A 17164-nucleotide genomic window follows, 5' to 3' on the forward strand; every position below is an offset into this window, starting at 1 on the left:
GAAAAATCTTTTTCCCCCATCCACTTCCACTATAAAAGAATCTGCCATGGTGATTCTGTCCCACTGGGATTAAACAAATTAAAACATATATTTTCGGGGGAAACCCCCTGTTTTGCAATGTAACTACTGTACCTTTGTCTTCCCTTTTTATTAATATCACCTAGATGTTTTTCCTTTGGTACTTTAAATTGCAATAATGAGGCAATGAAAATACCCCCTCCCCCCATTCACTGCCACTATAAAAACAATCTGCCCAGGGTCATCTGTACCACCATAGTAACAGGGCAGAATGGGGCGGGATTTGACAATCAGTGAATTGCCTTGTCCAAACTCTCCTAGACTTGAATGCAGCATCTTGAATGCAGCATTGCCCTCTCTGTGTAGAAATCCATGCCGCATCTTAAGTTCAAAGAATTGCCCTCTCTGTGTAGGAATCCATGCCGTTACGCAAAACATCTCCAGTATTGGCTTGATCATGCTTGGTTCAGTGTGGTATCAAGCACCGAAAATAGCAGACCTCCAAGCTGCTGCGACGCGCTTTGAGCTTGGAGGTCTGCTATTTTTTCATATTTCCACAAAAGGCCCTTTTAGGAATGTCAGCCCCTGCCTCTCTAACATTCTCTGCACCTCCCTGCCTCCAGGTACAGGAAGGGTTTTGAGCTCCAGCCCACCTTGTACTCCGGCATCAACCTGGCCGTTCTGCTCATCGTAGCGGGGCAGCAGTTTGAAAGCTCCATCGAACTGAGGAAGATAGGTGAGTTCTGATTGGACTGAGGAAGATAGGTGAGTTCTGATAGGAAGATAGGTGAGTTCTGATAGGAAGATAGGTGAGTTCTGATAGGAAGATAGGTGAGTTCTGATAGGAAGATAGGTGAGTTCTGATTGGACTGAGGAAGATAGGTGAGTTCTGATAGGAAGATAGGTGAGTTCTGATAGGAAGATAGGTGAGTTCTGATAGGAAGATAGGTGAGTTCTGATAGGAAGATAGGTGAGTTCTGATAGGAAGATAGGTGAGTTCTGATAGGAAGATAGGTGAGTTCTGATAAGAAGATAGGTGAGTTCTGATAGGAAGATAGGTGAGTTCTGATAGGAAGATAGGTGAGTTCTGATAGGAAGATAGGTGAGTTCTGATAAGAAGATAGGTGAGTTCTGATTGGACTGAGGAAGATAGGTGAGTTCTGATAGGAAGATAGGTGAGTTCTGATTGGACTGAGGAAGATAGGTGAGTTCTGATAGGAAGATAGGTGAGTTCTGATAGGAAGATAGGTGAGTTCTGATAAGAAGATAGGTGAGTTCTGACTGAAGATAGGTGAGTTCTGATAGGAAGATAGGTGAGGTGAGTTCTGATAGGAAGATAGGTGAGTTCTGACTGAAGATAGGTGAGTTCTGATAGGAAGATAGGTGAGTTCTGACTGAGAGGAAGATAGGTGAGTTCTGATAGGAAGATAGGTGAGTTCTGACTGAAGATAGGTGAGTTCTGATAGGAAGATAGGTGAGTTCTGACTGAGAGGAAGATAGGTGAGTTCTGATAGGAAGATAGGTGAGTTCTGACTGAGAGGAAGATAGGTGAGTTCTGATAGGAAGATAGGTGAGTTCTGACTGGACTGAGAAAGATAGGTGAGTTCTGATAGGACTGAGGAAGATAGGTGAGTTCTGACTGAAGATAGGTGAGTTCTGACTGAAGATAGGTGAGTTCTGATAGGAAGATAGGTGAGTTCTGATTGAAGATAGGTGAGTTCTGACTGAAGATAGGTGAGTTCTGATTGAAGATAGGTGAGTTCTGACTGAGAGGAAGATAGGTGAGTTCTGACTGAAGATAGGTGAGTTCTGATTGAAGATAGGTGAGTTCTGACTGAAGATAGGTGAGTTTTGACTGAGAGGAAGATAGGTGAGTTCTGACTGAAGATAGGTGAGTTCTGATAGGAAGATAGGTGAGTTCTGATAAGAAGATAGGTGAGTTCTGATAGGAAGATAGGTGAGTTCTGACTGAGAGGAAGATAGGTGAGTTCTGATAGAACTGAGGAAGATAGGTGAGTTCTGTAGAACTGAGGAAGATAGGTGAGTTCTGATAGAACTGAGGAAGATAGGTGAGTTCTGACTGGACTGAGGAAGATAGGTGAGTTCTGACTGGACTGAGGAAGATAGGTGAGTTCTGACTGAGAGGAAGATAGGTGAGTTCTGATAGGACAGAGGAAGATAGGTGAGTTTTGATAGGACTGAGGAAGATAGGTGAGTTCTGACTGGACTGAGGAAGATAGGTGAGTTCTGACTGAAGATAGGTGAGTTCTGACTGAAGATAGGTGAGTTCTGATAGGAAGATAGGTGAGTTCTGATAGGAAGATAGGTGAGTTCTGACTGAAGATAGGTGAGTTCTGACTGAGGAAGTATTCTCGCGTCACCAGTCTTTCCTAAGAGAAAAGCCTGGCATTGGTTTACAACGGGCCGTTTGATCCGTTCTAGGCGGAAACCACTAGAAGAAGCGGCGTCACTTTGTTTTGGTTCCCCCCGTTTGTTTCCCCAATCCCTATTAAAATGCTCCAGTAGCCTAGTGTAGTCTTGCCAGTCGCTACCAGTTGGATTAAAAGATGCACATACCAAACACATTTTCCAAAAGCAAAACTACGCCGCATCAAGGGGTTTATTAGGTAGGCCCCAAAAGTAAGTCCTTGAGCGCAGGGGAATTATTTTGGGTTGAAACTGAGTCCGGTTTGATCTTTCTGTCCATTGAGGACTACAACATGACGTAGAGTGGTTTCCGCTGCTCACCGGATCAAACCCTGAAAAGTGAAGGGATCCCAGACTACTGAGGAAGATAGAAGAGTTCTGACAGAGGAACAAGGGAGACTTCTAACTGAAGGAGATACATGTGAAAACAAATAAGGATGTTAAATGTGTGTGTGTGTGTGTGTGTGTGTGTGTGTGTGTGTGTGTGTGTGTGTGTGTGTGTGTGTGTGTGTGTGTGTGTGTGTGTGTGTGTGTGTGCGCGTGTGTGTGTGTGTGTGTGTGTGTGTGTGCGTGCGCGTGTGTGTTCGTGTGTGTGTGTGTGTGTGTGTCTCAGGTGTGAGGCTGAACAGTCTCCTAGGGAGGAAAGGCTCTCTAGAGAAGATGAACAACTACTGGGACGTTGGTCAGTTCTTCACCGTTAGCATGCTGGCTAACGACATCCCCAAGGCTACGCAGGCTGCCGAGAAGCTCTTCAAACTCAAACCCCCCCTCTGGTAAACAAATAAATTACCTTCTAGTGCATCCTGTCATGGACTGTCTGGTGTGTACCTTTATTGTGTAGTGTTATCCCAGTGTTTCCTGTTTTGCCTTGTTGCCACTACCTGTCTTGTCTCACATGTCCAATGATTAGCAAATGTATACACCTGTGTCTTGTTTAGCTGTAGCCAATCATGTGTTAGTTGTGTCTATTTAAACCTTCCTGTGTTCAGTGTTCCTTGCCAGATTATAGTTTGTTGTCATGGTGTGTTCCTGTATGTCCTGCGTTAATGCCATCTTGTATCCTGAGTTTGTTAATAAAGAATCATTTATCAACTTGAGCTGCCTGCCTGCCTGCGTAGTTCTGCACTTGGGTCCAACACTTGTCTCATATCGTGACAGCATCCTGTGGCAAAACCATTATATGGCTGCCAATTTGTGGTGCCGCAAATAAAAGAAAATATCTAGATATTGCAAACTTGTTAGCCTCATAGCATAATTGCCTATGGTAAGTCATATTTTAAGGTTTTCAGAAAAGACTTAAAGGAGTAGTTCACCCCCAAAATTCCTTTTTTTCTATTGATTACTCACCCCATGGAGACTTGAGTTCAATTATATTTTTTTGTATGTGAAAAAAAAAGTATTTTTATGGGTGAACTACTCCTTTAAGCAATTATGAGAGAGAGAAAAAAAAAAACATTTAGCCCAAGTCATGTTTATCTACCTTTATTTACTCAACTCTCCTAACACGGCTGATTCATTCTGCCTTATTGCCAGAATGCTTAGTTTAGTTTGGCATCATACCATTTTTTTAGTAGTGAATACAAAGAAGGTTTACTCCAAAATAAAGCTACATTTCTGACCAAAAAGGTATAGGCTGAAGCAATGCTAATTATGCCTACCCTTTCACAAAAACAGATTTGAGATGGAGATTTCAAAAATGAAGAGAAAAAAAAAACTAAAAACTAAAACAACAGGAACAAGAGAAAAAAAAAAAAAAAAATAGAGAAAAGGAAGCCAAGACACTTTTGCTGTGCATGTTGGGCGTTCAAAACATATGCTTGGTACATTCCACAATCAAATCATCTCTTTCTCTTAGGCAGATGGTGCCGAAATATGACTTGAGGCAATCATGCTGTAGGTCGGGAGTGGCTTATTGTCGGTATCAGCCGGTAACACGCGGGAGTCTGTCCCCGTTACAATGCGCTAGACCCCTGGGAGATGGACTGCTGAGGTGGAGCGCCACACCTACCATCAGCTCCCAGTACTTGCCGCACGACTTGCCAAGCCGTATGCGCTTTTCTTTTTTCACCTGTACATCTGTCTGTGCATGTGTGCGTGCGTGTGTGCGTGCGTGTGTGCGTGCGTGTGCAACAGGTATCTGAGGTCCGTGGTCCAGAACCTGCAGCTCATCCAGCGCTTCAAGAAGCAGACGGTAGAACATTCTCCTCAGAGGGACCGCCTCAACTTCTGGATGGACATCATCGTGGAGGCCACCAGGGGGAGCACCAACGGGTCGCGCTTCCCGGTACGCTCTTACACCCACGATAACATGTGACCAAACATTTGTCTGGAAGGAGGTTCCCTAGCCTTCCAGTCATCTGGTGCCCTCCAGGGAACTCCCTCACTGCAGGGAAGTAGCCGTAAACAAGTGACTTGATGCGGTGTAGTTTTGTAGGGGGGAACAAAACAAAGCGACTTCTTCCTGTTTCACGCCTAGACCGGATCACACACGTCAACGAATGCAGGCTTTCCTCTCTGAGGTGGAAAGCCTGGTGACGCGTAGCCTCGCGTAGCCTCGCGTAGCCTCGCGTAGCCTCGCGTAGCCTCGCGTAGCCAGGCTTACTAATCTGCGAATATAAAAGCCTGGTCAAGATATGAAGCAGAGAGAATATGTTCTACTTCTCCCGCTCCATTGGTTGTGCTTACAATAAACAATATACAAACAAAAACATCGATTCGGACAACGTTACACCTACTGTATTAAGATCAAGTTAAGAGCTACAATCTATTTGTGGTTGTTTCGCGGGTGAATGTAAATAGACTATTATACCCGCACTGCATGACATAACTTCCATTAAACACAACACTTCCGCTAGAACCAACCGGAGGTCATATCTTGTCCAGGGTGGGTGACGCGAGTCTATAGCCCTCCTACTCATGTTGGTGATGTTTATTGTTCCAGGTCCTGATCTTAGAGCCCACCAAGGTGTACCAGCCCTCCTATGTGTCCATCAACAACGAGGCTGAGGAGAAGAACGTCTCCATCTGGCACGTGTCCCCTCCTGAGACGGTTAGAACGTCACTACCTTCTATCTTCTCTACCTTCTACTTCTACCTTCTACTTCTACCTCTAGAACAACGTGTCCAACTCATGGACTGTGTAAAATATATGGACAAAGCGAAGCCATTGGTTTCTATGCAGCGCAAATGACATATTTTGGGTCCTTGTCATGGGTGTCGCCATCATAGATTGTAAAAGCACCAGAGGATGCTATTGGCTGCCAACGGTCACGTGCAACCGCAGGGATACATGGGAGAATGTGGTCGGAGCCTCCCGAAATACAGCACACGAAGAAGAACACAGCCGGCTGGTATCAGTTTAGTTGGCCACGCCCCCCGCAACTTTATCATCAACTTGAACATAAATGGGACCTCATTTTCACAAAACGCATATCATCGTGATTGAAAGGCAATTTTTAACTAGCGATAGGAACCATAAAGTATGTATGAAAATGTTAATTAAGGTTAGAAAACGAAAGGGGAAAATGAATGGGGTCCAATGGAGAACAATTCTTTTTGCGATCGGCCGGGGGGGAAAACAGCGCAAGGCGTTGTGAGCTTGTAGATCTGCTATTTTTGGCTAAAGTTCTCAGAATATGGACGCTAGGGTTCAAATATAAAAAAGGAGAAAAAAAATTCTATCACACAAAGATTTGGAGGACCCCCTGTAGTAACTCTGAGGACCCCCTAGGGGTCCTGGACTGTTGAAGACCTTTGCTCTAGAATAACGTGTCCATCTGACACGTGTCCCCTCCTGAGACGGTTAGAACACCATGGTTCTGAACTACCTTAGCCTGATTTCAGACTCTGCGCTGAGCTTGAGTCTGACATTGTCCCATTGACAAGAGATTTCAAAGGGGAGGGGATTTGAAATTCCCAGTCACAAGAGATCTGGTGGGAGGGGTTGTGTTTGACATGTGTGGACACAAAAACATTCCCCCCTCCCCCTCCCCTCTATGACAGGCATCAAACAGGTCGTTGTCTTTGATGCTAACGAGGTGTGCACAACCCCCTTTGAAGTTCAAAGGGAGCAATTAAGAGCTCTGGTGAGCTCCCCCCCTCCCTCCACTGTTTCTGTTGATTTTCAAAAGTTAGACCCACCCCCTCCTCCGAGGCTCTGACTCTCATTGGCTGGTCTTGCCTCAGACCATAGCAGGTGGAGGTTTATTATGCAACACCAGACCAAGAGAAGCAGTCCACTCAGAGAGTGGGCGGGTCTATGGGCGGAGCCAGGCAAGCACTACCTTCTACCTTCTATATCGATTCCTCTACCTCCTCCCTGTCTCTCTTCTACTAGGGACAGGGCGATATGAACATCATTCCCATTTTGCGCGTCTTAAGTACCAGGTCAGTAATCGCCACCCCTCCAAGTTAAGTCATAAGACCTGGTACTTAAGACATGCAAAATAGGGCTCTACATAATCTTTGTGATGCTGTAGTAGTATGATCAAGTAGGACGCTAACGCACAAAAAGAAAAAGTTCCAATCCAACCAATATAGTGTGCATTGGTAGCGCCTGTCTCTACTGATACCTTACTCCTTTCCAGAAGGGGATACATGAGTGGAACTTCACCGCAACCTCCATCAAAGGCATCAGGTATGAGGATCTGTAGATCTATTAAATGCATCAAAGTGATAAATACTGTAATTGCTGTACTATAAGCCTCACCTGTCTGTCTGTCTGTCTGTCTGTCTGTCTGTCTGTCTGTCTGTCTGTCTGTCTGTCTGTCTGTCTGTCTGTCTGTCTGTCCGTTCAGCATCAGTAAGTTTGACGAGCGTTGCTGCTTCCTCTACGTTCACGACAACTCAGACGATTTCCAGATCTACTTCTCTACCGAGGACCAGTGTGCCAGGTGAGTTACCTACTTATAGATCTACTATCTACTGAGGACCAGTGTGCCAGGTGAGTTACCTACTTATAGATCTACTATCTACTGAGGACCAGTGTGCCAGGTGAGTTATCTACTTATAGATCTACTATCTACTGAGGACCAGTGTGCTAGGTCAGTTATCTACTTATAGATCTACTAACAACTGAGGACCAGTGTGCTAGGTCCCATGCCCTTTTGCCCGTCTGTTAAAAGAATCCCACCCAGTGTGAAGTGAGCGGTGCTATTCATGACACCCCCTGGGTGTACAAACAGACAGCAATTGACCAATGACAGTCCGGACCGACACAGGACAAATGGACAAAGTCAGATGTAGGAGCGCTTAGCGCCCGCTCCTCCAGACCATGAATGCAGCGTTTACAGAATGCAAACGAGGTGCCAACTTGTGTCTTGTGCGCTCGACCGCCGTACTTGCTAACTCACCTGGTCCACCAAGAATGCTGATCCCTCATTGGCTGTCGATGGTGACGTCACCAAGAATGCTGTAGTCTCTGATTGGCTATGAGGACATTGCCGGACATAGAACAGTGAAGTCATGAGGTGACTCGCTCATCCCCCGGTTCCACGGAAGTAATTTCTCTATGGAGAATAACATTGAGCCATCTTAAATCATCTCATATAAGCATTGTGGTCCAAAAATAAACAAACGGTCTTTGCAATATTGTCGACGAGGTGGCTCTGTATGGTTTATGATAATCAGTCACTCATATTTGATAAAGCCTGTTTCTAGCAAAAATGTAACTTATTGGGTGACAGTAACATTAGTGTTTTCTCACCATCAGTTGATTCTTCATGTCCATCTGAATCAAACCGCTGAGATCATTTGTTTATAATTGGAACACAGTTCTTATATGACGCCCTATGAAAAAAGTCTATGGGAATTCAGAATGGGGGAAGAAAAACGGGAACCAGGTAGGATGTGTAAATGACGTCACACTTCTTCACTACTCTATTGACGCCGAATACAAAATCACCGAACACAGTACTTGCACACAAGTAAATATGCTATGCCCGAAGGCAGCTTTCAAGAGACTATCGTGTGTGTTAAAATATCATCAGCTAGAGCAGACCATGTCACAGCTAGGCTACAGATGTAAACGTTTGGTTTTTATATTTGGCAGCCTATAGGGCACACGTTGGTTGTGAGGGGCTTACAAATGGCAGACCTCTCCAAAAGGTGTTAGCAAGGTAACAAACAGTTAGCAAGGTACTGCTCTGTATCAGCTATTATAGACGCTGTGGTGGAATTCAAATCAATCAATAATCATGAGAAAATGAGGAGACAAGACAATTATATTAGGTGGTGGTGGTGGTCAAGTTTATGTAAACATGATATCATGGACAGAAGTACAGTTTAACACTCTGGGCAGTGGTAAAAGAGTTCTGCCAAGAAGAATGGTCAGACACTAGAGTTATACTGTGTGGCTTCAAGGCCTCTGGAACGAGCTGTACCATAACAAGATAGGCTTTACCAAAAAAATAGTTACTGAGGCCTACTGAAGACTTCTTGACTCCTAACTATCAAGTATTAGTATCATCATACAGACCTAGATATTAATATAATCAATGAACACATGATCTACTCTATAACGTCACACATAATCAACCAGTAAGACTCCCTAATCGGGAGATAAGCGACCGTCAGGTCGCAGCGTGATTTTAGGCCAAAATGTGTAGGAGCAGTGTCCAAAAATGTGTTTGAAAAAATCGGCCTGATGGTGGCGCTATATGGGACAGATCCATGTTGATGACATGAGTGTAGACATACTGTGTACCGATTTGTGTGATTTTAGGGCAAAATGTGTAGGAGCAGTGCCCAAAAATGTGTGGTTTGGCAGGCAAGGAGTGTGTGAGCAAAATCTGGCATGGATCGGGGCAACGGATGCGGAGATATGAGCAGGGCAAAAGTGTGACGTGTGACGTGTGACTGACTGACTGACGGACTGACGGACGGACAGCCGGTGGAGGTTTTGATAGTAAAAATGCGACCTGGCGGTCGCAATCATGATATACTCTAATCTACGACAGTGCTCAATTTGTTTCCTTTACATGTGCTTGACATTATGTCAACAGTATTGTATGTAACAATGTTCTGCCCTACCTGCACTTAACTCTATCAACGCTTTGAACGTTCCTGTTCGCCCCATTTTTGACGGCGGCGGAACGCCAATTGTACGTTCTTTGGCTCGTTCTTTTGTACCTTGGTTTGATGTCTGTAACCTGATGAGGGGTCGCGCGGGTGTGTACCGTTGAAACAGCTCCCGTAAAAGTACTCTCAAAATCCCACTGGACGTTAGCATCAATGGAGTAACAAAACACACCATGTGTACTCTGGATCTATTGCTCTGTAGCGACTGCACAGCCTTGAGCAGCCTTGACAAGCTAGAGCCTATCTGAAACCATTTTCACATTAATTCTTGCATGAGGCTGCCCCCTACTGCTGGTAGAGCCACGGTACACCTCTTTAAGAGAAAAAAAAAAAAAAAAATGAATACATCTTTGTCTATATCATCGCAAAGGTAAGGTGCTTTTGCTGGCACAAAACCCAATAATAAATAACAACATCTGGCAGGGAAAAAGTTAATAACTGGCTGTTTTCCTAATTATCTGACTGCACTGATATTGTTTATGTCCTTTGTACGAGGCATGCTTGTACTTCTCTTTACGTGGACGTAAATAAACATTTTGTGTGTGTGTGTGTGTGTGTGTGTGTGTGTGTGTGTGTGTGTGTGTGTGTGTGTGTGTGTGTGTGTGTGTGTGTGTGTGTGTGTGTGTGTGTGTGTGCGCGCGCGCGCGCACGTTTGTGCGTGCGTGCGTGTGCAGGTTCTGCTCCATGGTGAAGGAGATGATCTCTGATGGAACAGGCAACGCTGTGGAGCTGGAGGGGGAGGGGGAGGGAGACACTCTGGAGGTGAGGACCAGGTGGAGGGCGAGGTATACTAACCCTATGAGAGATATGAATGAATGAATGAATGAATGAGAACTTTATTTCAGACACATCAGACATAGTCTACTTGCCAGCCCATAGAGCCCCATTGTGAACCCAGACATATTGAGTACACCAATGTTTTATGTTAGAAATGTTGAGTAAGGGTCCCCAGCATGTAGAAACTGCCGGATGCTAACTTGCATATGTTGAGAATCCATTTTCTAAATTCAAAATGGCCGTTTTAAACCGGAAATGGCCTTATACCAACTTAAAGTGGGGTGATTTTCCAGTTGGTATATGGCCATTTCCGGTTTAAAACGGCCATTTTGAATTTAGAAAATGTCAGAAATGGATTCAGCATCCTCAATAACCCCCAAAACCACTCCAATATTGTTCAAATCGGCCAATCAGTTTTTTACATATTATCCATTATTATGGGGGATTATGCTAAATAAATCGAATTATGCAAATTATGAAAATTGCTCAACATATGCAAGTTAGCATCCGGCAGTTTCTACATGCTGGGGACCCATACTCAACATTTATAACATAAAACCTTGGTGTACTCAATATGCCAGGGTTCAGATTCTGGCAAATGGACTAACAGGTCCACATGAAAATAAAAACATACAAATAGATATACAGTACAAAAGTAGAAAAAGTTAAAAAACTCTAATATAAACGTGTGCACCAATGGCACCATAGTCTGGATGTGAACCGGACAGAGCTGCGTCTTGGGTTACATATAACCGCACTTCACTATCATTATTATCAGACACAGCCACTCTGCACATGAACTTATACATCAAGTGTCTCAGTAGGGCAGGGCAAGTGGGGACCCCCACACTTACAAACATATGACTAGCACTGCAGCTTGGAGGAGCTCTAAGTAGCAACCTCATGCTGTCATTATAGGCCACCGTAAGTCGTCTCAGGCTACTTTGTCTATACCTGCACCAAAGGTGAGCCGTATACAAGGGAGTGCAGAAACCTTTGAATAGGGCTATTTTGACAGGAACGGAGCACATGCTAAATTTACGGTACAGCATATTAGCTTGGCTAGACGTTGTGAGGAACCTTTATCCCTGCTTCTTCAAACAACCATCATAAATCATAATCATAAAACAACCATGTTGAACACGGTTGGTTGTTTTATGATTCCAAGCAGTTACACCCCTCCATTCCCGAAACCCCGCCGGGTTTGCCATTTGTCGGGTTAGGGCACCATTGTAACGCCCGGGATTTTTATGACTTTAGGGCGGTTTGTGGGCCATTTTAAATGGCATTCATGAAAACACTGTCTTAAAAATGTTGATGACAACAATAATAATACAAACCTTTGTGCGTCTCCCTATTTGTGCCTGTTTATGTGCGTGCGTGCGTGCCTGTGTGCCTGTGTTTGTGTGTGTGTGTGTGTGTGTGTGTGTGTGTGTGTGTGTGTGTGTGTGTGTGTGTGTGTGTGTGTGTGTGTGTGTGTGTGTGTGTGTGTGTGTACAGTATGAGTACGACACCAATGAGACGGGGGACAGGGTGGTCCTGGGACGGGGGACCTACGGGGTGGTCTAATATCCTCTGTGTGTGTGTGTGTGTGTGTGTGTGTGTGTGTGTGTGTGTGTGTGTGTGTGTGTGTGTGTGTGTGTGTGTGTGTACAGTATGAGTATGACACCAATGAGACGGGGGACAGGGTGGTCCTCGGCAGGGGGACGTATGGGGTGGTCTACGCTGGCAGAGACGTCAGCAACCAGGTCCGCATCGCCATCAAGGAGATACCTGAGAGAGACAGCAGGTACACTGTGGGTGTGAGAGAGACAGAGGGCTCTCTTTTGATTGTCTTAACTCTTTTACTGCTTCAGACATTCCCGTTCGCCCCAATTTTCACCACAGCTCGTTGCCAATACGAACGCTGGTTCTTTTACCTTGTCTGATGACTGTAAGCTGATGAGGGGTCGCGCAAAAACACAATAAAAACATCTCCCGTAATGCTGCTTTCAAATCTCCACCACACGTAAACATCAATGATGTCCAATTCACTTCCTGGCTGTTCTCTGTGGACCTGATCTAGATTATGCATTTCTATGCTCTGAACAACGGCAAGCGGAGCGGCCCAATTCACATCTATTCTTTGCATAAGGCTGCCCTCTGCCGCCAGTTTGGCTAAAGTACACATATAATAGGTCCAATAAAATAAAATAAAATGTTTTTAAATAATGAATAGATCTTTTTCTATAACATCGCAAAGGTAAGCTGCTTTTTGCTGGCACCAGCCTCAATAAATATAAAAATAAGTAGCAGCTCTTATGCCTTAACTTAAAGGCCTGTCCATACTGTCTCCGAGTCCGACCACCAAACTTTTCGTCTGAGAGTTCCGTCTTTCTGACGTGCAGCTTTCTGAACTCTAATTCGGGGTAATGCTTTTCAGAAGATGCGAGTGACGTCATTTTGTAGTTGAACCGGACCTTTCTGACGAAAAGTTGTGTGGTCGGAGTAGGGTTTTTCGATTAATCGATTTTTAATCGAAATCCGGGTTTTTTCCTTTGGACGATTAAAAAAAAAAAGAAATCGTAAAATCGATTTTCACTTTAATTAGGGTAATTCTTACTCATTGGAGCCTTGCACGGGGCAAAAAGTACACAGCCCGGTCCTCCTAAAGCAGGACGAAAAGGTCTGACACCAAATTAATACCTACTTTCTCTCTGATGTGTCATATCTTTGATGCGCGTGCAGCGCAAGTCAAACTGGGCAGAGCTCACCACAGCACTGCATGCGCTCACTCGCGCTGGTACAGTAGCCTACATGCAGGCAGCAAACAGAACAAAAAGCTGCTGAGCTGGTACACTTAGGTCTACTTGTTGTTGTAGTTTGAAAGAAGCTTATTAATTCTGTGTTACCCATCCACTGTCTGTCTGTAGTCTACTCCTACTGTCCCTGTCACTGTGTTAATTTTGTGTCGGGAAGCGAAGCGCTTCGCCTCCGTGCATGAGCAGTGCAGGGGCGGCCTTAGCTATTTTTTCACCCGTTTTACCAGCCTCCAAGAGCTGGCTTGTTTTGGCTGTTTTGTCACTCACTATTGATAATGAAACACTAAGGACGCTAAGTTAACTTCTGTATGTGATTGTTGCGCAACTAAAGTTATTATTATTATTATTACCCTTATTGTTTTATTACATTTTGCTATTTGGCTATATAAAAAATAAAACAATAATAAAAAAATATATCCTTGCATTTTTTAAATGAAAACAAAATAGTTGAAACAATGTATTATTCTTTTAACAAAAAAATCGAAATCGGGAATCGAAAATCGACTTTTCTGAGAAATAAATCGAGATTTTATTTTTAGGCCACATCGAACAACCCCCGGAAACAGTATGGACAGACCGGCATAATAGCTGGTACTTAAAACAATCAAAACAGATCCCTCAGAGAGTCCAATTACCAAATTGGGGAGGAAAAGGGGGTAAAAAAGATTTGGCTAACGCTACTCTAAATTTTAGGGGACATGAAAAAACAACAACAACAAAAACATACATTTAATTACAGTCAAGGGATCTCTGGCCAAACTGCTCTGGCTTCCAGTGAAACATTGTATCTAAAAATGTTACTTTTTGTTTTCAAAGCTTTAATTTCAGCCCCAAAATGACTTTTTCCTCTATCAATTCCTCACCCCAAGAAAGTGAGGAAGGCTCTTACATGGAGGGCCCTGAATGGCCGCTGTCAGTACCTGTCAGTGTCTTAATGTGTGTGTGTGATGTCCAGGTACTCCCAGCCCCTCCATGAGGAGATCGCCCTCCATAAGTATCTGAAGCACAGGAACATCGTCCAGTACCTGGGCTCTGTGTCTGAGAACGGATACATCAAGATCTTCATGGAGCAGGTCCCTGGAGGTGGGTGTGTGTGGTGTCTCTTTCACAGGGGGTCCGGGACCCCTAGGGGGTCCTCAGAGTTACTACAGGGGGTCCGGGACCCCTAGGGGGTCCTCAGAGTTACTACAGGGGGTCCGGGACCCCTAGGGGGTCCTCAGAGTTACTACAGGGCTCTGTGTCTGAGAACGGATACATCAAGATCTTCGTGGAGCAGGTCCCTGGAGGTGGGTGTGATTGATTGAATATTTTATTAGACAAACATGAAGTAGGCCTACAGTACAAGTACAGTTAAAAACCCTGCCTATAAGGAAGGCTTACGGTTATAAATATTGTTGGGCGCTTGTAGTGTTGTGTGTCAATTAGCCGATACATGTAGAGTAGCGAGGTCCCGACGCCACTCGTTCTACCCCTGGGTCATTTCTCTATAGAGATTGAGTCGTCTTAGAATCGCAAAAAGTAAACACACTGTCCTGCCGACATTGTCATGGAGGTGTGTCTCTGTATGGTTTATGATAGTCAGTAGGGGTGTAACGATATAGTAACTGTATCGAAATATCGTTTTTAACTTCAAAAATCGAAGTAGATCGAAATGAAAACAGCTAAAATCGAATCGTATCGTTTTATTTTGTATCGTATCGAATCGGCAGTGCAAAGAATCGATTGTATCGATACTACCTACTTGTGCATTGTATTTAGCATTTTTAAGAAGAAAAAAATAAAAGGAGGGGTTTAATTACTTTTCCTTTCCATATAGCTACACTGGTCTATGGATAAATGTGTGTAATCTCTGTGTTCATGTCAAGGTGCAGGTTTGTCAATATACAATGACCATGTATTTGGCAGATAATCACTGTGTTTACTTATTTATATCCATAATAATACATGTTTCCCTTAAAAACCTGCACTATCCACACCTTTCACACAGATTTAATTTCTTTGCTAAATAGTTACTATATCGATTTTAAATAATTAAATCGAATCGTATCGTATCGCCATGAATGAACCAATATCGTCCATGTATCGTATCGTCAACCATGTATCGTGATATGTATCGAATCGCGATTAAAATGTATCGTTACACCCCTAATAGTCAGTCACTCATTTTTGAAACGGTCTGTTTCTGGTGAAATGTAACTAATTCAGCGGCTGTGATTCATTAACGACTTGTGATTTTTGCAAGTCGACTCAGTTGAGTTGAAGTCGACTTTATTGTTTGTTGACGTCATCACATTGACGTCAACAAACAATGCTGAGTCCGACGCGATTACTGACTGCAATGTCTGTTCATCCATAGAAACTAGACCAGGTCAACCTGGTTGTGCCAGACCCCCTGTCTGTCATCATCATTTATGACATCATACCTTTTGTAGGCATGTCATCATCATGTCATCATCATATATACCCTTTATATAGAAAACCCGGACAGACAGACCGACATTTGCTTATGTAGGCCTACCCATTTCATGGGTCTGGCAAAAACACAGATGGAAAAGGAGAGGATCATTCTGTCCCTGACAATAAACAATCCTACTGTTTGAATGCTGTACACACGCACACACATGGAGCAAAAATAATGATTGAAAAAAATACAATAGAATACAATTTCAACTTTCGACTTTCCCTGGTGGGAGTCGACATGTGTAATGAAGTCGACTGAGTTGATTTGTCGACTCTTTGGTTAATGCCCTAACGTGAAGTGAAGTTAATTTCATTAATAGCTGTTTCTTTTGGCGTTGTCTTCATGGACATGGTTGGTTTCTCTCTCTCAGGGAGCCTGTCTGCCCTGTTAGGGAACATTTAAATGGTGTCTCTCTCTCCACAGGGAGTCTGTCAGCTCTGTTGCGCTCCAAGTGGGGTCCTCTGAAAGAGGGTTAGGGTACATTAACATGGTTTCTCTCTCTGCATGGGAGTCTGTCTGCTCTGTACATTTAAATGGTTTCTCTCTCTCACAGAGTCTGTCTGCTCTGTACATTTAAAGGGTTTCTCTCTCATGGAGTCTGTCTGCTCTGTACATTTAAATGGTCTCTCTCTCTGCAGGCAGTCTATCAGCGTTGCTGCGCTCAAAGTGGAGTCCTCTGAAAGAGGGTACAATAACATGGTTTCTCTCTCTCCACATGGAGTCAATCAGCGTTGCTGCGCTTTAAGTGGGGTCCTCTGAAAGAGGGTACATTAACATGGTTTCTCTCTCTGTTAGGGTACATTAACATGGTTTCTCTCTCTGCAGGCAGTCTATCAGCGTTGCTGCGTTCTAAGTGGGGTCCTCTGAAGGAGGGTACATTAACATGGTTTCTCTCTCTGTTAGGGTACATTAACATGGTTTCTCTCTCTGCAGGCAGTCTCTCAGCGTTGCTGCGCTCTAAGTGGGGTCCTCTGAAGGAGGGTACATTAACATGGTTTCTCTCTCCATAGGCAGTCTGTCAGCTCTGTTGCGTTCTAAGTGGGGTCCTCTGAAAGAGGGTACATTAACATGGTTTCTCTCTAATAGGCAGTCTATCAGCTCTGCTGCGCTCTAAGTGGGGTCCTCTGAAGGAGGCCACCATCATCTTCTACACGCGTCAGATCCTGGAGGGTCTGAGGTACCTGCACGAGAACCAGATCGTCCACAGAGACATCAAGGTAACACAGCAAACAGTGGTGGAAAAAGTACTCAGTTGTTTTTCTTGAGTTTTTCTTCAAATAGCCAAGGTATAAACTAGGGCTAAAGTGGATTAATGTATGTTTTATAATATAACCATTTACATCTGCAAAGTAACTAAAGTTTTCAAATGAATGTTGTGGAGTAAAAGTACAATATTTGGATCCCAGATGTAGCGGAGTAGAAGTAAAAGTAAAAGTATTGGAAATTGGAAACACTCAAGTAAAGTACAAATACCTCAAAAGTGTACTTGGGGAGCCAAACTCGTTCAGGGACGAGTTATGGCCACTAGGTGTCCCCCTACCAATCTCGTTGAGAGACGAGGCAACGAAGAGTTAACTGTACAGGCTGTGGCTGCCCTCTGCAT

At 44.0% G+C, this 17164-nt stretch overlaps 1 protein-coding gene across 1 annotated transcript in view; it reads left to right on the forward strand.

The window, feature by feature from the left end:
* map3k15 (mitogen-activated protein kinase kinase kinase 15) overlaps positions 1-17164 on the forward strand; it is a gene marked incomplete at both ends in the record, with an annotated part of 87389 nt that overhangs the window by 32636 nt on the left and 37589 nt on the right. The window contains 10 exons of the mRNA XM_080752388.1: positions 642-754; positions 3059-3218; positions 4579-4729; positions 5387-5494; positions 7032-7081; positions 7242-7337; positions 10197-10284; positions 11955-12088; positions 14056-14187; positions 16652-16778. Coding sequence (XP_080608514.1) covers positions 642-754; positions 3059-3218; positions 4579-4729; positions 5387-5494; positions 7032-7081; positions 7242-7337; positions 10197-10284; positions 11955-12088; positions 14056-14187; positions 16652-16778 — 1159 coding nt within the window. The remainder of the gene's footprint in view (positions 1-641; positions 755-3058; positions 3219-4578; positions 4730-5386; positions 5495-7031; positions 7082-7241; positions 7338-10196; positions 10285-11954; positions 12089-14055; positions 14188-16651; positions 16779-17164) is intronic.

Source organism: Nannobrachium achirus, assembly GCF_963921795.1.
Source record: "Nannobrachium achirus genome assembly, chromosome: 21".
Taxonomy (NCBI): domain Eukaryota; kingdom Metazoa; phylum Chordata; class Actinopteri; order Myctophiformes; family Myctophidae; genus Nannobrachium; species Nannobrachium achirus.